The sequence below is a fragment of the Diaporthe amygdali genome (assembly GCF_026229845.1).
Source record: "Diaporthe amygdali strain CAA958 chromosome Unknown NODE_44_length_330046_cov_65_728535, whole genome shotgun sequence".
In the NCBI taxonomy this organism is placed as follows: Eukaryota; Fungi; Ascomycota; class Sordariomycetes; order Diaporthales; family Diaporthaceae; genus Diaporthe; species Diaporthe amygdali.
The window spans coordinates 260952-281397 of record NW_026517064.1 but is presented as its reverse complement, the minus strand read 5'-3'; the positions used below and the strand labels follow the sequence as shown (position 1 = coordinate 281397).

At 55.9% G+C, this 20446-nt stretch overlaps 4 protein-coding genes across 4 annotated transcripts; 3 read left to right on the top strand and 1 right to left on the bottom strand.

Moving 5' to 3' along the window:
- Nucleotides 1-1268: 1268 nt before the first annotated feature.
- On the top strand, nucleotides 1269-4984 carry J7T55_010331 (uncharacterized protein; the record flags this gene model as incomplete). Its single annotated transcript, XM_053134398.1, has 2 exons — nucleotides 1269-1543; nucleotides 1654-4984. The coding sequence occupies 2 exons, from the start codon at nucleotides 1269-1271 to the stop codon at nucleotides 4982-4984; spliced, it is 3606 nt and encodes a 1201-aa protein (XP_052987887.1).
- A 2285-nt stretch (nucleotides 4985-7269) lies between these two features.
- Nucleotides 7270-9718, bottom strand: J7T55_010330 (uncharacterized protein; the record flags this gene model as incomplete). The annotated part of the gene is made up of 2 exons (XM_053134397.1): nucleotides 7270-7626; nucleotides 7718-9718. 2 exons carry the CDS (start codon nucleotides 9716-9718, stop codon nucleotides 7270-7272), a joined length of 2358 nt encoding a protein of 785 aa, XP_052987886.1.
- A 1131-nt stretch (nucleotides 9719-10849) lies between these two features.
- Nucleotides 10850-12431, top strand: J7T55_010329 (curved dna-binding protein; the record flags this gene model as incomplete). Its single annotated transcript, XM_053134396.1, has 4 exons — nucleotides 10850-10874; nucleotides 11134-11322; nucleotides 11397-12209; nucleotides 12265-12431. The coding sequence occupies 4 exons, from the start codon at nucleotides 10850-10852 to the stop codon at nucleotides 12429-12431; spliced, it is 1194 nt and encodes a 397-aa protein (XP_052987885.1).
- Nucleotides 12432-13870: 1439 nt separating this feature from the next.
- J7T55_010328 (uncharacterized protein) lies at nucleotides 13871-19397 on the top strand (the record flags this gene model as incomplete). The annotated part of the gene is made up of 5 exons (XM_053134395.1): nucleotides 13871-16644; nucleotides 16916-17009; nucleotides 17481-17824; nucleotides 17966-18409; nucleotides 18464-19397. 5 exons carry the CDS (start codon nucleotides 13871-13873, stop codon nucleotides 19395-19397), a joined length of 4590 nt encoding a protein of 1529 aa, XP_052987884.1.
- Nucleotides 19398-20446: the final 1049 nt, after the last annotated feature.

Genomic DNA, 20446 nt, shown 5'->3' with positions numbered 1-20446 from the left:
AGAGTAGACTACCGGCCTGCCTGATCCAATCCAAGTCTGCCTACCCCTACATACCTACCTACCTTACCTACCTACCTTTTTCCATCTCGACCCCCTTCGCCAACCTCATCTTGACCTCTTCGCCTTTGGTCATCTCTACCAGCATATTTCCCCCTCCTCCTCTTCTCCAGGCTTCGTCGCCTAAAAAGCCGTCTAATGAAGCCTGTGTATTGAGTTGATTCGTTGATTGCCTCTTGTCATTTCGACCTTGCGTTTTCTTCGGTCAATCCCTTGCCCCGCGCATCCGCCGCCCGTTGCACTTCACTCCCTACCCGTGTCTACTGCATCGCATGGTGATATTAAACCACTCCGAGCACACGCGCGAGAGCTGCACAAGGTCCTCACTGCATTTCGGCCAACAGCGCTTGAGCGATAGCAGGAACGTTTGGAGGTTGGAGGCCAGTCCTAGAGGGTTAGACCAACGAAACCCACGACAAGAGACACGACTCTCCTTTTTTCTGCAGCACACAGCTCGTCCGCTGCCAAGTTTCACTTCTCGACCCCACAACTGCGTCCCCTTCTAGCCGACGAGCAACTTTTTCTCCGTTCGAGCCCTTGACTCGACAAGACCTGGACGCTCCTGCGACTACACCTCTTGACCGATTCCGCCGTCGCCTGCAGCCAGTCTGTCGACCTTTGTAATCCTCGCCCTCTGCCACAGCACACCGCCTCGTACCCGCGACTTCTCTGCTTGTCACGTCACGGGCCAAAGCTTCATCAGGGCCAGCCCGACAACCTTCCTTACGGCAAGATTCCTGTCTGCCTGTCTCTCACTACCTCTCTGACGTCCCTTGAGTGGGTCCTGGATTGGGAACGCGACAGCAACACCTTGGACTTTTCCCTGCATTGACGCCGCCGTCTGTCGAGCTCCTGACACGACCTGGGTTGTCCGGCCGCCGAGAATCCTCAGCTTCCTCACCCATCCACTTGCTTCGAGGTAGCTTGGGCCAGCGGAGATCTGTAATCTGGAACGGTTGCAGTGGCACTGTCGTCATTTTCCACGACTCGAGTTATCCACTTCTCTCGACCGAGAACTGCAGACGCATTTGTCGTGCTGTGCAATTAAGTCCAGTCTATCGTCATCCGATTGCTCGACCCGAGACTTTTTGCACACCCCACGGAATATACAGCTTTCCTAATATTGGCTTCCAACCGGCGAAGCCCTATTAACACAGCCTACGAACGAACGAACACCCGTCTGATGAGGTTCGGATTGAATTTAATCCATAATGTCCACTTCTAGACCAGAACACTTGACAATTGGCAAGTTTGCGCCACCGCCTGGCCTTGGCCAGTCCCTGTCGAACCCCGCCAGCGCCAGCACCTCCCCGAACGAGCCATCGTCTGGGGGAAGTGCCCCAATTCGCTCGCCTTTTGGCCTCCCAACAACCTCCGGCCTGACCCCAGGAGCAAAGATGACTTCGGCCACGCGATCAGGGGCCGGCTCTCCTTCGCACGACCCGCTAGCTCCTCCCGGTAGCGGTCGTTTCTTATCCAGCAAGAGGTGCGTATACTTAATGGCTGAGTTTCTATCTGCTATCCCAATGGTGTCACGCCGGAACGGTGCAGAGTCAACCGAGAAATGGATTTGCTAACGATTCTCCTTTCTACCAGAGCTCGAGAAATCCAAGCTCAGGAGGGCGTGACCAGTCTGCCCCTGAATCCCTGGGGCGGCCCGCCAACCAGCGGAAACTCTACGCCTCTGCGCGAAAACATCCCAGAGTCGCCGACGGACGGTTTCCCCGACTTCACCCAAATCTCCTCTCAAGATTCTCCCATCTCGACGCGCCGTGCACGGGCAGGCACCTTGCCCTCTCGACTATCAACTACGGGACCCGCCAATGGCTTGCTCAGCATACCGGCCTTGGCATTCAAAACATCGCGGCCCTCGCCATCACACAGTCCTTTCAAGTCGCCGTCGCCGGGTCTCGAGCCAACTGAGCCATCGAACAACCCATCAGCCTTGCTATCGCGCCTCCGAGCTGGTTCCATGCCTCAGCGCAGTCCATTTGCGCCACACCCCTCTGGCGCAAGCTCACCCTTTGGTCCGAATATCTTTAGCAGCAGCTGGAACGCTGTTGGTCGCGAGAGGGGTTCGACGTTGGCAAGCATAGCTAGCGTCTCAACGAACGGGCCGAGCTCGCCCACCCAGTCCCAGATTTCGAGAGAAGGGGGCGCTGAAAATGACGTTCCCGCGAGGACTCTGGATTATCTGGGCCTGATGGGCACTCCTCAACCCCAACCATCACAGATGGACCCTCCTTACCTTCAAACGATGATGCCAGACTTTGCTCGACAGGCGAGTGCGAGCCGCTTCCGGTCATACTCGGTCAACAACAAGGATACGTACGAGGATGAATATGACAACGACGAAGATGGCTATGAGCAAGAGACCCTAGAGAGTCAGTACGAGCTGATCCAGCAACGACTTGCCGCGACCCAGGCCGCCATCCGTGACCACAATTTGGCTGTTCAGGCGTTTGCCAGCCAGGCGGCAATCAACCGACCTCGGGCGAGAACAGCTGGGGTCCTAGACACGCCGAACCCATCTCGACTTCTTCGGAGCTATTACCCGACACCCTCCCGGCTAGACAGCTCCATCACGGCTGCAGAGCTCGGGTTAGCAGATGAAAAGGCGCAGTCCGCCGACGACCTCGCACCAGCTATCGCCGGAATCAATCTGGGTCGATCGAGCAGCCGAAACAATGGTCTGTTGTCTGCCGACGAGCCGGAACTCGGTCCCACCAGCGCTCTCTGGCTTGGCAGTATCCCGACCTCTACCACGACTACGACTTTGACGGAGATGTTCAAGCAGTTCGGTCCGATCCTCTTCACGAGAGTCCTGACACATAAGAATTGCGGGTTCGTGAACTTCGAGAGAATCGACAGCGCGATGGCTGCCAAGAATGCCTTGAATGGCAAAGAGATCTTCCCTGGAGCTGGTCCCGTTAGGATCAACTTCGCGAAACCCCCCTCTGCGTCAAACACGCCTGGACACGATGGAGCTCAGCCTTCCCCAAGCCCGATCCCATTCACACAAGGGCAGAATGGTGCCCAAACCCCAGCCGCTGTTGGAATTGAAGCTGCTGGACCGGGAACACCATCTGTGCCGCCTCTGTCGGAGATGACCGCGGATATCTTGAACATCGTGAAAGACTTCGGTGCCAATGAGGATGATGTCGCTCGTATCAGCGTCAATCTGCAGGAATCCATCACATACAACAAACTGGTTGAGGAGATCCCTCCCATCGGAGAGCCAACGCACACTAGGATGTACGATGCGCCTAAGCTTCGCGACATTCGCAAGAGAATTGACAATGCGGCTCTGTCCCAAGCAGAGATCGAGAACATTGCCCACGATATGTTGCCAGAGATTGCGGAGCTGTCTTCGGACTATCTTGGCAACACAGTCGTGCAGAAACTGTTTGAACAGTGCTCTGACCCTACTCGTGACGCCATGTTGGAGTTCATTGCGCCGCATCTAGCAGAGATCGGTGTGCACAAGAACGGCACCTGGGCGGCCCAGAAGATCATCAGTGTTTGCAAGACTGAACATCAAATGGGCGTTATTAGGGACCACTTGCGTCCCTACACAGTCTGCCTGTTCTTGGACCAGTACGGAAATTACGTTCTGCAGGGTTGCCTGAGATTTGGTGCCCCGTACACTGATTTCATCTTTGAGACCATGATGAATCGCATGTGGCAGATTTCTCAGGGGCGGTTTGGATCTCGCGGCATGCGGGCTTGCTTGGAGAGCCATCATGCCACCAAAGACCAGCAAAGGCTGTTGGCTGCAGCAATTGCACTTCACAGTGTGCAGTTGGCTACCAACCACAACGCAGCTCTACTTCTCACCTGGTTCCTGGATACATGCACCTTCCCTCACCGTAGGACGGTGTTGGCGCCTCAGCTCGTCCCCTACTTGGTCACCCTATGCACTCAAAAGGTTGCGTACTTGACCGTTCTCAAGGTCATCAACCAAAAGACGGAACCGGAAGCCCGGGACAAGATCGTACAGGCCATGTTCTTCAGCGCTAACGACCAGACACTGGAGTCAATCCTCAGCGACTCCCAGTGTGGCGCGACTTTGATCTTCAAGGTCATAACAACTCCATTCTTCGACGAGACCGTGCGGAGCAAGGTTGTCGAGAACGTCAAATCTGTGCTGTCCCGTATCAAGGCTCAACCGGATAAGGGCTACAAGCGCCTGATGGACGAAGTTGGTTTGTCAACTCGCAATGGCAACGGGGCTTCCCGAGGTGACGGAGGAAACCACCAGGAACGACACCGTGGAACCCCTAGAGCCAACAGCTCGAACAACCAGCAGCATCGCGAACAGCAGCAGCAGCAGCAGCAAGCTCAGCAACAGCAACAGCAGCAGGCGCAGCAGCAGCAGCAAGCGCAACAAGCGGCTGCCGCTCAGTACAATGCTGCCGCTAACAATGGCCAGTTCTACAACCCGCTCAATGCTGCCGCAGCTGGTGCCAACGCAGGCTACGATGGAGGTTTTGCCATCCCGCGAAGCGATAACGTTGATCCTTCCGTCCAACAATACAACTCTTTTGCATCGCAGGGCCCAATGACGCCTGCTATGAACTTTCAGCAAATGCAATACCAGCAGAGCATGATGCGTGGGACTCCACCAATGGGTGGTTACTACCCAATGCAGACCGGCATTCCTTTCCCTAGCGCCAGCCCTTCAATCGACCAGTATCGCGGCAGCCCCGTCCCTCAACCCGGTATGCCTGCTCCTAATCAGAGCCCCTACGCCGCACCGGGATTTCCGATGCCGATGTCCATGGGAACAGGAGGCTACGGCTACGGAATGCCCGGTCCGGGGTATAACGTGCCAGATGGCGGCATGAATGGAGGCGCACCTGGGCGTCGAGGCGGGCGTGTCGGCCGTCAGGGTCGGAACAACACCGCGAGCCCTAGGCCATATTGATAGTGGGATATTCTTCCGACTTCCAGCTGCGGCAAGAGGCGCTTTCGACTCAGGCACAATGCCTCTTTGAACTCTCTTAGCTGTATGACTGGCGCATATGAATAGCGCAGAGCAGACAAAATGTGATATGGAGACTCTCATGAGGTGCTTGTACGGATAGGAGTTCTGGTTTTGATACGGCGTTTTCACTTTTCACGCTTCCACCTTGTCGACGACAGCAGCCGTCGCGTTGGGTTCTCGAAAGACCCCCTTCATGTTCATGATTTTCGACACGCTCGCTTATCGGACGGGACTCGCGCGCGTACGCGGCCTGGGAGGGTATATAGAGCATTCTCGCGGCTGGACCCACAAAGAGGAAAACCGACAATAGGAACGAAACGCTTTTTGCTACTGCCTTTTAAATCTTTGTGTATGGGAAATTTCATCTCTTGTGCGAAAGGGGACCAAAAACTTTTCATGATTCCGGCGTTCTTGATGTCCACGAACTAAAAAGAGAAAAGAGGCCATCCGTCCGTCCTTCCGTCTTGCCCACCCCACGCGGTGAAATACCTTCGACTGCTGGGAGGGAGGGGAGGAAAAGGGGGCTCGGGAAGGAGGCTGATGGCATTTGAGCAGTTTTCGTTTCTTGTAGACACTTTTCTTCTTCATCTTCCTTCTTTGTCCTTCTCTACCTACCCACCTAGCCTACCTGGCTTGGCTTCGATTCCTGAGGGGGGTTGTTTGATCGTTGGGATGGAAGGGGTCATGGTGATGGGACGCGTCTCTACCCCATCTACTTATTAAGTGGCAGGAGAGAAGAGCAAGCCGAGGTGGTTTTTGTGTCTTTCCGAATTTGACAGGCTTGAGTGAGACCTGGAATTGGCAGCCAGAGGCGGGTAGGGGAAAAAGGAGGCAGTAGAGGTTACCGAGCATCATTGTGTTTATTGTGTTTTTCTTGTCTTATTGTATGTAGAAAGGTATTGGGTCGTATGAATCGAGTGAACATCATCAACATCAGTTTGGTATTAAGCAGTCGGTGTAATCAACTGTGTGTGCGTGCGCTTCCTTCCCTTTGCCTACTCCCCGGCCGATGAAGTGCTGTATGGGGCCTTGGGAGAGGAGACGCTGAGAGACAGGCGGTCCCTTGGTCTGCCATCGACACCCTGCGTAGCAGACAGTCTACGCATACTTTGGTGACCGCGTCGCTGGGTTGTTGATGCCCTGAATGGTCTTTTACCGCCGGGGTTGTCTCTTGAGTAGCAGAGGGCGAGACGAATACCTACCACGTGCCCTGTCTGTTTTATATCGTGTCTGAGGCCATATGAACCGCCCGCTCCCCTCCCAACTCAATCTTGCGGACCGGCGCGCATGTATGGTAGCGGCATTCAAGTGTTTACCTGGTGTCCTCTCCTACGTTGTCGACCGATCATTCTCCGTCCGACACAGTGTGGAACGAATCTGAACTCCCCTAGGTTGACGGCGCTGGCTGGTTGTCCGACCATTGTGCGCTGTTCAGGTACTACATAGTGGATTATTGCTGACCCCTCCAGTCGTTGAGTCGCTCCTCACTCCCCTTCCTGTCAGACATAACCCTCTTGGGCGCCGTGGGTGAGACAAGGCTGAGATGACTGAGTGGCCCAAGTGTGAGAGGATGGTGTTTGGGGTCGCGTCTAGACTCTATCATCGTGCCCATAGCCCTAAGTTGCTCACATAAAACCATAGATGGAGGGCGGGCACGCCCAAGACCCATCAATACCTTCACGCACACAGCATGCCGTAACCACCAGTCGGCGGGAGAGTTAGACGATACTCACCCAGAACCCCGGGACTCAATGTCCAGGGCTTCGGCAGCAGCAGCAGGTTGACACACAATATCGTCATCTGGTATATCCTCATAGGCCCCTACTAATCTACACTGCCTTTCCTAGTCCTAAAAAGCAAATAGACAAAAAAGACACTTTCTGAAAAGAGTAAAAAGGCCGGCTTGACCAGTCGGCCTCCCCCGATGCGCCTTTTTCTACCCCCGCCGTACCTCGCCCGGTTTTGTATTTAGGGAGTGTACGCCACCAGGCTTTCTTTCGTTTCGAAAAGCTCGCCCGGTTCCTCCTAATCCTTGGGTACCTGTCCTCTTTCCGCGTTAGGCCTACTCCTTAAGTCTACTGGGCGCCCTGCCAGTGGGGCGTGACTCCAGAGGCCTGATGCGTCTGCTTCCAGTGCTAGCCTCAGTTGGCCCCGGGGCTTCATTACTTTCTTGCCAGACAGCTCTGGCCCGGGCTTCGTGTTCGCCTGCCAAGCCCTCACTCCTACTATGAACCGCCTGCGGATGAGGCCGCCTTGGCAGGGTCCGTCTCGAAGCCGGCGCGTTTGTTCACCTTGTCGCGGTGCTGCTTATTACGCAAGTGCACCTCGAAGTTGGCCGCCGTCATGTCCGGGCCGGGCGTGTAGAGCTTGCCCGGGCAGTCGGGACACCTAATCCGGGGGAGAAACATGTACTTCACATTATCGGGAAGCGGCTGGCCTCGTGGGATCTGTGGCGGCGGGATGATGGTAGTCTCTGTGTCGGCGTGCACGGCACAGTGCCGCATTGTAGCCTCGAAGTTGTCATGAGGCCAGGACTTGCGCAGGTCATTAAGTGACTTTTCCAGCCACTCTGGTGGTGGAGGCTATGAGATGGTCAGCTGAATTCGACATGCGAAAAGCAAGCAGCTGTGGTTGTGACAAGAGGGAAAGGATGTTTAAAGGCAGCTGACTCACTATTTCGAGGGGAGGTTGGCCTTCCCCGGGTGGCGGAGGAGCCGGTACACGGCCTACTTGGGGCACAGGTGCCGAGGAGCCAGGCTGCGACATGCTACTTGCATTCTTTACAAGAGGTGGCTTGGGTGGTGCTGAAGGAGTCAGAGGTGGCCCCATGCTACCTGGCGGAAGTGACGCGCTGGGAGCTCGTGGCTGGCGGGGGGTTTGAGCAGCGTCAGGGCGCGTGATCGGCCGGCCCATCTTAATATCCCAAAGCATTTTCCTGGCTCTCTCGTATGTGCGTGGTACCTTGATAGCCACCCAGTGATTGCGAGGCTCGTCAGGTGTTTCGTCCAAGGCACGACCAAAGCGCCTTGACGTTCTAGTTTCGTGATGATGTGATGTGATGACCTCAGGCGTCTCGGAACGACCGATGTGCGCCATCTTCTGTTGCGCGACAGTAGCAGCGCCGCGCATGCCTCGAGTCCGCGCAGTTCCAGCGAGTTGAGACATAGCTGGAGAGTCGGGTGCTGATTCTTCACTCTCCTCCGAGTCTGAAAATGTGCCGTCATGTTGGCCGCGACCGCGTCCCCTTCCAGTGCCAGCGCCTGCAACTCGTTTGAAGAGCCCCGTCTTCTCAATTGAGTCTGCAGCTCCAGGGATAGTTGAGGAGACGACCATTGTTCGTATTGTCCTCTGTCGCTCCTTGAGATCGGGCAGCTGTGGACCGCCACGCCTGTTTACTGATCTCTTCTGCTTGCGCTGCTCCCTTGCGAAAATGACTTCATTCCTCTCCAGGTCGGCATCGCCCAATTCATAGAGATATGGCGCATAGTCCTTGGCTTGTTGTTGGGGCCGGAAGACACTGGGCAAAGGCGAGGGTAGGAAAGACGCGGCAAGGTCCGGTTCTTCGATTGGCCTGCCGTCGAAAGGATGCCCGATGCCATACAACGTCCTTGTGAACAGCTGGGTCTGCTCTCGGATGCAGTGTGCTATTGCCGTAGTGAACTCGCCCGATAGTGACAGGTCATGAGCCATGACCCGGGCAAAATCTTCTGGTGAATTTTCTGGCTCATTCATCTCCCATTCAAATTGGTCGATTAGTGTGACGGCGCCAATAGTGATGTTGAGCTTGATCAATATTCTCATCTCGTCATTTTTGTATGCGGAATAGGGTAGTTCGGGGTCGAGAGCATCCTCTCTAGAAAAGACCATGGGGTAAAAGTCGAGCAGCTGTTCGCGGATCTGATGTTGGATTTGTTCGTAGACAGGCCGGTCGTGCGGTGCTTTTAGGCCCATGTCTTCGACAAGCTGTGCGGAGAAAAGATCGATTGGTACCAGACGGTCGTGGAGGTTCCATGTGAGCGTGTCTCGCAGCTTGAGCTTGTCCCAGTCGACATCGAGCCGTACAGGCACTAGTTCTTCATACTGATCAGCCTGCTCCTTCAGGTCCTTTCGGCTAGCCTTCGGCAAGGCTGGTGTAGTTCGCTTGCCAGCGCGAGGCTTGTCTTTGGGATAAATCAGACGGGGTGGACCGCGATTCTCAGTATGGCCATTGCCAAATCCGTTGTAACCTTCACCATACAATCTGGAGGGAGGGAAGAATTGCGCAGTGGGTTGGGTCTGGATCAGCTTGTACTCGTCGATCTCTTGTTTCCATCGTTTCGTGTTCTCCTCGAGGCGCGCCTGCTTCTCCTTCAGGGCTGCAGTGGCGATTTTATCCCGTGCAATGATGCGCTCCAGCTGATAGGCCTTGAAAGATTCCTCGGTACGCACGGGTACCTCGGTTTCTGGTGTGGGCTCTTTGGAGGCCTGGTTCTTGGAGGCTGGGTCGTCTGCGGCGCCATTCTCGGCCGTCGGCGTGGAAGAAGACGGGGCAGGTGGAGCAGATTCTGAGGGGACAGTCGATGAAGGGTCGCCAGAGCTTGTAGTAGGTACCGGCGCAGACGCTGATGCAGATGCGGATGCGGATGCAGAGGCAGAGGCAGAGGCTGGGGCTGAGGACTCGGATGAAGATGCCATCGCGACAGACTGTCGCAAGTGGGCGACGTGCCGCTTCGGTTGACAGCGATCCGCGACACGGTACAGAGAGGGATGGATTTCACTGTGTCGGCCCTGTCACTTGCTGGATCCCTTGACGGCAAAGATGAAGGACAATGGGGCTCAACGTCGATGTGTCTCTATCGCGTTGTCGCGCTTTCTGGGATCGGTCGCGACTGGAGAGAGCCCTGGAGACGCTTGGGGCCTGGCGAACCTTGTAAAGCGCTCGGACCAGGTGAGGTACGGCGGTACGAGGCTCGCATTCCCTTAAATCGACACCATGTCCTTTCTCACCCGAGCATCTCGTCTGAGGCCATCGACAAAGAAGATGGTCCCCACTAGGACATACAGATGTCTGGAGAGGATCGTCCAGAAGCGCAATTGTTCCAGATATACTTCTAGGTGAGGGTCTGGAAAGAGGGTGGAGGGTGCCACAACACGATGGGGGTGCAATAGTCACGGGTAGGAATACCTGTTCCAAGCATGAGGATTGCACCAGGGGAGAAAGTCCCCAGGGGGCCCGTGCGATTTACTACCCACACGAGGGGGGGCTGGTGACGGGCTGGCTGGTGTTGTCCCAAGCTCCCTCTCCCAATGGGATGCTCCTGTGGCTCTGTGGTACCTGAGCCTGGCTGGCTGGCTACCTGCTGAAAGCGGGCCTCAAGCCCAAGAGCAGCCAGAGCTTAACAAAGCCAGGCTTGGCAAGCAGCAGCATTTGGCAGAACCGGATGCTGTCATACGTGGGTGAGGCCCAATGAAGCGAACGTTACGTATTTGTCCCGTCTCGTACCGTACCTTGGAACGGCAACGGCAGGAATGCCCACAGAATGCCCCCTCCCCCACCTTGAAATGCTGTAGAGGGGTAAAAAATCACCTGCACTGAGCCACAACTGGAACCTTACGTTCGCAGCTGCTACCCAAGACATCACGAGCCCACCACCTGCCTACCTCCCTCCTCGAGTCCCCCCCCAGCTTTGTTCCCACCCCCTCTCTTCTTCTCACACCAGGTACGAAGTACTCGGGAGACTCGTCTAGACCCTCCTTACTTACATTCTTTCCAATCCCCCTCAACCTCGACGACGTCTCCGATCCCAATCGGAAACAGTTGCAATCATGGCGACCGAAGAGAAGGAGATCGGTTAGTTAGCTCTCCCTCCCCTCCTAACAACCTCCTCCTCCTCCTCCTTCCCTAGCTGCAGCTCTGCCGTCACAGCCAACCATCACCTTGCTTGCACTCGAGCTCTACCTTCCATGGCCAGCCAGTGTCGAGACTCGGAGCATTGCAATGACCCCTCAAGATCACCCACGGAGCTCTATCGTTCCTACGTCGATGCTCAATGGCTTGGATTTCCTTCTTCAAAACCTGGGCCGGACCACGTGCTGATCCGACCATATAGACTACACTCTCAACAACCCTGACACTTTGACCAAGTACAAGACCGCGGCCGAGATCTCCGAGAAGGTCCTCGCTGCTGTCAAGGACCTGTGCGTTGCAGGCGAGAAGATCTCCGACATCTGCGGCAAGGGCGACCAGCTGCTCGAGGACGAGATTTCCAAGGTCTGGCGGGGAAAGAAGGTCTCCAAGGGTAACAAGACTTCCCAATGCAGCCTCCCAGGCTTGCCTTTACGAATGGGCTCTGCTGACACCGGCCTAACGCAGGCTTTGCTCACCCCACCACCGTCTCTCCTAGCTCCTATGTCACTCCTTACACCCCGCTGAAGACCGACGAGAAGGAGGCTGTCATCGAGCTCCAGGAAGGCGAGCCTGTCAAGATCCAGCTTGGCGCCCAGATCGACGGATTCGCCTCGATTGTCTGCGACACGATCATCGTTCCTGCCAAGGACAAGAAGACCGACGTCATCGAGGGCAAGACTGCCGATCTCATGCTGGCGACCCACTACGCCAATGAGTTGCTCCTCAGGCTGATGCTCCCCCCGGGAACTCTGGCCACTGGGACAGACGAGGAGAAGGCCAAGGCCGCGGCTGCCAAGCCCAAGACTCAGGCTCAGATCAACGACCTGGTCCAGAAGGTCGCCAAAAGCTATGAGGTCAACATCGTTGAGAGCACCACTTCCTGGCTTTTTAGCCGCAACGAGATTGAGGACAAGAAGAAGATCGTGCTCGCGCCAGGCGAGGGCTCCAAGGGCGATGGCACACCCGAGGTCGGTGAGGTCTGGGGCGTCGAGATTGGCATGAGCTCGGGATCAGGCAAGGTCAAGCAGATCGAGCAGCGGTCCACCTTGCACCGTCGTACTGCGCAGCAGTATGGCCTGAAGCGGCCCACTTCTCGCAAGATCTACTCCGAGGCCCAGAAGAAGTTCGGCTTCTTCCCCTTCAGCTTGAGGCAGCTCGAGGATGAGAAGGATGCTAAGACCGGCGTGGTCGAGTGCGTGCGAAGCGGTGTCTTCCGCCAGTACGAGCTCGTTGGCGACAAGGACAACGCACCCGTTGTCAGAACGTGGACCACCATCGGTAAGGCGCGATTCACGCGCAATGTCAATATTAACATCGCTGACCAGTCACGCAGCCATCACCAAGAACGGCATCACAAAGCTTGGAGGGCCGTCCGCCTGGGACTTGACCAAGTTCAAGACCGACAAGAAGATCACGGATGAGGAGATCCTCAAGATCCTCGAGCTTCCCCTCGCCAAGAACAAGGGCAAGAAGAAGAAGAAGACGACCACCGAGTCGTAAGCTGTCCTGAAGCTTTTGCTGCTCGCCAGAGAGGAAAGCATCGAAGCGGCAATTTCGCCGGTTGGACACATGACTGCATTGCGAGTTTTGGGCGATTTTTGATTAGCATTCACGAGGTATTCAAAAGTCAGCAGAGGTACGCACACCACAGCCCATGGAAGGCTGCAGGCTCAACAAGATCCCATTCCCAGGCGGGGGCAAAAAAGGTGTGGCAGTTGGCCTGCAGGTGGCCGGGCTTGCGACGCGGACGCACCGGCACATTGTGGGAACCTTGAGACCCGAGGGGTCAGCAGGGAGGAGGGACGGTACCGCCAAAACGCATGCAAGTAGGAAAAGCTCCAGAAAAGACAAAAAATAGACCAGCATTGGATGCGACAACCGGGAGCAGGTTAAATGATGCGGTTAAAAATGTGAGCGAGCTCGCAGCAGGCTCGATGTCGAGGCCACATGACTGGGCCACTTCTTTCTCGTTCATGCCCTGGTTGCGAGCTGCAACTGCCCTTTGAGCGCCAATGAGTGAGCGAGCGATGTTGATAACTTTAGCCCCCGTCAGGCTCCACGCCACCAGGTCATCTGGGCAGCGCACAGCTGTCGCTGCTTCCTGTTCGCGGTCTTACTGGACCTGACAATTTCCTTGGAGCTTCTTGATGGGACTTGGATGTTGGCTCCACGCAATAAAGGCCGCGACGACCGGGGAAGCGCGTAAACAAAGGCTATAGCTTTGACGCCATCTGCCGTGCTTCACTGATCCCCCGTCTGCCCCTGAGCGCGCACACACGGGTGGCGTCACAATATTTCCGCCCCGAGATCTCTGCATGGGAAAGTATAGTAATCACTGCAACTTGACTGTCACCAAGTGGCCGAGCTCTTCTCATATTATTGAAGCGTTCCGTGCTGTTAAAGGGCACCCTTGACACGGCTGTTCGCGGGCAGAAGCTGATGCTGCCCTGGACGGTTTTGGTAGCACTGAAGAGGATCTCGGCCGCCTGTGCAGCCCCTGACAGAGGAGGATCGGCTCTCCAACCCGCACCTCCGAAACCTGTCAAGACCCCCTAGCTCGAGCCTGTTGGCTCTCTGTCAGCAGCCCAGCCCAGGCGAGGTCAGAGCTCTTTTTTGGAGAGGGCAGTCCGTTCTCAAATTTCGAACCTCCTTTCCAAACATTCCGTTCCCAGAGCTGCATCTCCGCCTCCGGGAACGCGTTGCAGCACCGAGCTCCCCACCCAAACAGTGCGGCTTTGCGCCTGGACTGAAGAACACACAGACAAGTAAACCAGATACTCTTCCAGATCCTCAAGAGAATAATTACTAATATATCATATAGGGTGGTGTTCACAGGCGCAAACCCCAGTGGTCGCGAGAAGGAGCGCGGCTGGACCAGAGGCAGCACCTCGACGATAAGGGGGGGCGAACCCACGCCAGGCACCCCAAGGGCGGCGACTATGGGTGCACCACCCACCACGAGAGCCACGCGCTCGCGATACTCGAGTCCGGCAGTGGGTGGTACAGGAGTAGGATCCCGGGGTTCCAACGATAGCAGCAGGGACAAGGAGAGCAGAGATGCGGCGTCGCTAGACCGATCGAGGCAGTTTATGGAGGCATGGATAGAGCCCGAGCGTGCCAGGCTCGCGAGCTTCCAGGAGGACGGGCTCGTACGGCAGGGGGTGCTGGAGACGATGGAGCCGTTGGGGACGAGGCCAAAGCCGGCCATGTTCAAGAAACTGCTGGGGGCGAGCAGCCCTTTTCACGGCGGCGGCGCGTCGGGAGGCCGGGAGGGCTCCTCGGGGCAGGATGGGAGTGCGTTGACGCTGGGGCCGCGCAAGAATGGGGGCAAACGCATTGTGTTGAAGAAGAAGAATGGTGGTGGTGCTGCGAACAATAGCTCCAACGGCCAATTCGACCTGTCGGGCACGCAGTCACCTACCCCCTCCACAGCCGTGGCCACACCTCGACCTTCTTCAACACCTGCACCTGAAGCCGGTCTTGAACCTGAAGTTGAAGCCCACGAAGCAGATGCAGAAGCAAGACCAGACGCGGAATCAGAACCAGAAGCAGAACAGGAACCTGAATCTGAACCTGCACTCCCTCTTCTTGAGCACAATTCACCTACCCCCACTGCTTCTACTGCTGCAGCACAACACCAAGCTTCAGCCTCGATCCCACCGACTTCAGACATCGTCCAGCCTGACTCTGAAGACCAACCTCCCTCAGAATTGACACCGACCCCTCAACCGCACACTCTACCTGACTCTCACAACTCACCCACCTCTCGGCGCGTGTCTCAGAGCTCACCGTCGCCTTCTCATCAGTCGCAGTCAATACCACCCACATTGCCTCCATTGACGCAGCCTGCTCTTGCAACACGCTCTGCGTTGTTCCCACCGACATACTCTTCAAATCCCTTTCTGCCTGATCCAGTCAAACAGTCAATCGAGGAACTGCCCTCATTCTCCTCATCTCACTTACCTACGACACCCCGATCCGTCGCGTCCCTCAACGACATTGACGACACTTTCTTCAAGCGTGAATCATCAGCGCAAAGCGCGTCAATTTTCGAAATGGCGCCGGCTACGCGTGCGCAATCAGCCGCACCTCAGCAGACTAATCCTGCTCTCCGACCATCTGCACCTCAGTCGCCCACCCAGCCAAAACGGCGCGACGGGCCTCATTACACGGCGTCGGAGCTCGAGCGCATCGTTGCGCAGAAAGAAGTGGTGGCCAAGGCATTTGAATCCGCCGTGGCCGAAGCCCTGAAACACCACAGGTACGATGTCGCGTACGCGTACCAGACCCTCTACGAAGAATACCAGGGAAATGGGCGCTTCTTGCTACTGGCGGAATCTATTTTCCGCCAAACGGCCAGTACCGATTCGGTCTTCAATTTTGGCCTCTATTTGAACCCCAAGATAGTCGAGGGAAACAAAGACGCGACTGCTATCAAGTACTTTGAGGCAGAGGCGCGCGAAAACAAAGAATACGTGCCCCACCCGCCGCAGCCTGCCCCATACAAGGATCTCGTCACCTTGGATCTGTCAAGGCTGCAAGAACTTGCCGACCACAAGAAACGCAAGCGGAACGAGGACAACAGCACTGACGAAACTACTGACGAGAGTGAAACTCAGCCCCAGCAAGAAGGGCAGAGTCCAGATCAGTCAGAGGTGAAGCTAGAGACAGCTGAGGTTGAGCCCGAGCCGGTCGCCACACCGCCCCACCCTTCCAAGAGGCAGAAATTGCAGACTCGCGAACCATCTACCGGCCGCTCCGCCGGCCGCAAGACTGCATCTGCATCTGCATCGCGCGGAATGAATGGCCGTGCAAACGCGTCGCCCTCGCGACGCAAGACTCGCTCGGGCTCAGTGGCTAGTGACTCCTCACTGTCGACGGCCAAATCTTTGTCCCCACCGCTCTCACCCCCCCAGGAAGCCGACGAGGACAAGCCGATGCAAGATGCCGGCGATATGGACGTCGCTGCCGCCTCCGCCGCCGAGGCTGTCGCCGGCGAGAATGAGCGTCCCAGCTCAGCGGGCGCCCCCAAACCCAACGGCGCAGAGCCAGGACCTGGTCCTGAGCTCCAGCCAATGACGGCGCGCCCAAGGCGGGCACCCGCTAGAGGGCGACGAAGTGCAAATGCAAATGCAAATGCAAATGCACCTTCCGAACCCAACGCCAACAACGCCAGTCAACAAAACGCAGCATCAACCAACCTTGTCGGCGAGGCACCAGGCCCAGGATTACAGCGCTCCAGAAACCCTCGCCGTGGCGCTCCAGACTTCACCCCCACTCAGAGGCTGAGTGAGGACGACTTGACGACCACGCGCAGACGCGCGGCGAGGGAGAATACCCATCGTCTAACCAACGACGCCCGATCCAAGGACGACAGCCACGTCAGAGCCGAACTCATGCCAGGCTCACTTGTGCGGGAGCAGTCTGTGCAGTCGGACCTGTCCTCGGTGCCAGATGTGGAGGAGCTGGAGCCGGAGCCAGAACCAGAACCGGAGCCACGTCCATCCCCTGCCGCTGCAACCCAGTCTGGTCGAGGTGGCAGGACCACCCGCGCTGCAAAGCGTCACCATGAAGACCGTGAAGGCGATGATGCTGCATCGACGTCGCCCGACTTTGCTACCCACGGAGAGCCTAGCACTGGTGTGACCTCTCGGGCTGCAACACCTGTCCGCCCTGCCAAACGAGCTCGTACTGGTCCGCGACTTAAGGTGTCGTAAGTACATGTCTTCTTTCATCTGCCCTTGACTTGCCTCATACTTCCTGCCTCGTATTTGCATCTCCTCGGCGTGGCATTTCGTCTACTATTGGACATGACAAAACTGTCACGGATCTGCATCGCTATCGATGGAAGGAATCGGTTTCACAGGATGAATCCTTGCCATCGGCGAACCGAGGTCGCTGATGACCAAGATCCCAACCTCCACAAGCATCACCACTCTCTCAGGAAGGCTATTTGTGGACTTAGTACTGATGCTTTTTCACAGGCCGGTGAAGAACAAAGCAGGAACAGCGGCTGGAAACCCTCGAGCGCGGGCTGATCGTGCCAGTCCAACCATGAATGGCAATCCAAATGCGCAGGTATGTCCGATTTTTGCTGTTCTCATCGTTCACTCTCATGAGGGTCATCAATTATTTTTCTTAAATCTATCTCGGCCTCTTCCCTTCTCGTGTTCTGCGTATCAACCCCCAGTCTGCCAAACATCTCGACCCTTTTCTTTTGGTTGCGCTGGATGTGCATTATTCTCTTCTGTTGATTCTGCGTGCTGCGCTGCTGCCGGGGGTTGTCAGCCAAGTTTTGGGTTTTGGTCCTCCAGGCCCAGGCCCTGGCCCTGCCTCGGGTACAAGTGCAGTGGCTGTGGCAGTGGCAGGCCCCCAGCGGTTGATCCGACACTGCCGCCCGGTTTAGTGAGGTGTGGGCGAGTCATCCCTGCTCATCTCATCACTGGACACAACGCCACGCTTTCCCTGCTTCGATGTCTCAAAACTGCATCTGATCGGACCGTCTCAAATGATCTTCTCTATCAACGCCAAACTAACATGTTGATACAGGTCGATAATGATGATTTCTGCTCGGCCTGCGGCGGCAACGGCGAGATTGTCTGCTGTGATGGATGCACTCGCGCTTTCCATCAATTGTGCCACGATCCTTTCATACCCTACAGCGTCCTGAGTGATGAGGATGAAGAGTGGTACTGTTGGGACTGCAGCATTAAACGTGATCCAGGGCTCGTCCAACAGCATAAGGGTCCATGGGGCCCCTTGATGACTGCGCTTGATAAGAAGCACGCAGTGAGCTACCGCCTGCCTAAGAAGACCCGGGAGTATTTCGAGGGGGTCAAGACGGGCCCCGACGGAGAATACGAAGACTTCGTTGCTCAGCCCAAGGGAACAAAGTAAGTAATACCTTTCCTCGACATCACAAACCAAGCCGAGTCTATGAGCATGTTGCAACTTGCCGATGGCCTGCAGCTTCAGTCCCCATCCTCGACCAGCTCCTCGTCTTGCGCCACATGTCAGCTGACAAGTTGTTACAGGAGGCAAAAGGTCGTCGATAAGGTGGAGTTTGACTATCACCAAGTCGTCGACAAGGACAATGTCCCGATTCTGTGTCACTCCTGCCAGCAAGCCACAAGAGGGGACCGACCGATTCTCCCTTGCTCTTTGTGTGGTCTATGGTGGCACACCGACTGCTTGGATCCACCGCGAGCCATCACCCCAAATCCAAACCTGTTCAGATGCCCATGCCACATTGAAGATCTTCTAAGGGACGTCGCCCCGTTAGGTCCGGCTCACAAGTTCCGGAAGATCAGGGGCCAGTCCGAGATCTACTACGCCTACCGCCGCGGCAACGTGAATAATGGCTACATTGAGATTGAAGACGACTCGGAGTCAGCAAGCCACAGCGGCCTTCGTGATCCAAGCTTCGGCCGCGTTTACCGCCTGTCTTCTGAGGGCGTGCAGGCAGACTTCATGTCCAAGTAAGTTGAGCACCTGTATACATCTATAAATCGGACGCTGACTATCTTTCCCAGAATGCTTCGCCATCGCAAGGCTGTTGGGAAGCCGGTTACAAAGCCCAGAAGGCTCCGCGAGGACGAGGTTAGGGAGCGAACGAAGGCCGCTCTTAGTCTACTCCAGCTCAATCAAGAACCCTTAGTGTGGCACAAGGGGAAGCCGGTTGATCCCAAATCAACGACGGAGATAACGAGCGTGGCATCTGTGGAGAAGATGCACGTCACTGATCAATCCTTGAATTTTGCTAGCGTCGATGAGCTCGCGGCAATGAAGGAGGCGACCCGCCAGATGTACGACAGAATCATTTCCGAGTTGAAGAAGCGCGACAAAAAGCAACATATGCAGGACAATGGCGGCGATGTTGACTCGAACGCAGCAGAAGCTGCTGGTCCTACATCTACCAGAGCTCACCTCGACGGAATGTCCCAGAACGGAAGAGACTGCCCCACTCCTACCACCACAGGCAACAGACGACAGAGTGCAGACGACACGATCCAAGGCATTGCCAATATGGACGGTCCTGAACCTCAGCAGCACACTGCATCGTCTGTAGTTCAGCCGACTACAACCGCCGCGGAAGATAGTGCTTCCACTCCTGTTACTGGCCAACAACAAGCCGATCACGACGATGACTCCGGCGTCACGCAGGTCGTCTCGAAAATTGTCAACGCCGCTGTGTCGTCCGTCGTCGGCAACGATGCCACATCTACCACCGACACCATTGCCGACATGGCTTCGAACCTCGAGAAAAGGATCGACAAGGAGCCTGCTACCCAGACCGCCGTTGACTCCGCCCTCACCCCAGTCTCCGAAGCAAACAAGGACGGTGACGATCTGCCTCCAGCTGTCACCAATATCAAGCCCGCTACAAGCGGCATAGAGACGCCCGAGACCGAGCCCAATGTACCAGACCAGGCCACGTCTCCAGCGGATGGGATGGAGTTGGACTAAGACCATATGACATGTCTTATGACTGCCTGGAGCGATTATCTCAGTGCAAAATCTACATCCATTCAATCATTCTACGACTATCATCCGCTGTCCACATTCTACCACGCTCTACGATGGAGCAAGATTCCGGACAACACTTCATTGCTCGTACCACATGAGCCCAAACACGAAGACGAGTGTCACTTTGTAGGAATAACTGGGCTTTCTTCAGCGATGTGTTATGTTCAGTAAGGAGTACCAAACAGCATGTGCAATTCCCATACCCCGGCCGAGGAAAACGGCAACAGGGGAGCTTCATTGAATTTGTCTGTTCTGTTTTTGCCGGGTTTCATGTATGCGCAAACTCGCATGCGGCATTGCATCAAAGGGGCAGCTTTTTCTTTTAATACTTGTTCTTGCTTTTCAGTTTCAGGCATCTGTTGGCCGCGATTTGCCCCCCTTCAGTCCTGCAACTATTCCAGGAAAAGGGCTGGCCACGTGTATAGGCAGATGGGGGTAGTGAGAATGAAATGGGGAGAAGAGAGATGATGATGATGCATTTCCAATTGCAACAGAGAGGAAGGAAGAGAGGCAGTACCAGGTTTCGGGTGACTGCGAGTCTGGGGGCCAGAGAATTGGCTGGACAGACACACGAGGACACTAGAATTATGCAGGTTCAAAGGACAGCCGCAGGGGACAAACCAGACAAGGAAAAACTCCTTGCGGTGTCACCATGCAATGAAAAACTCATATTAGACCTGCAGACTGCAAACCTTGCATTTGTCATACCACGTGCACTACAGTATAGACACCACCATGTCTTAAGCTTCGTCAAGGTGAGGAAGACACTCACCCTTGGTGTAGTGTCCACCATGAGGGTTGATCCACACCCAACCTCGTACTAAAACAAGGGAAGAGGAGACGACAGTGGAGCAGGTAAAGGTATGTAAGGCTCCTGCAAGTGTGGAATGGTCCGTGCGTCCTCAGCTTCGTCATTGCTTGCTCGCGGCTCACTAGACTAGCTCTTAGCCAAGGATAGCAGCCGAGCTTCCACCCAACATCATCCTCAC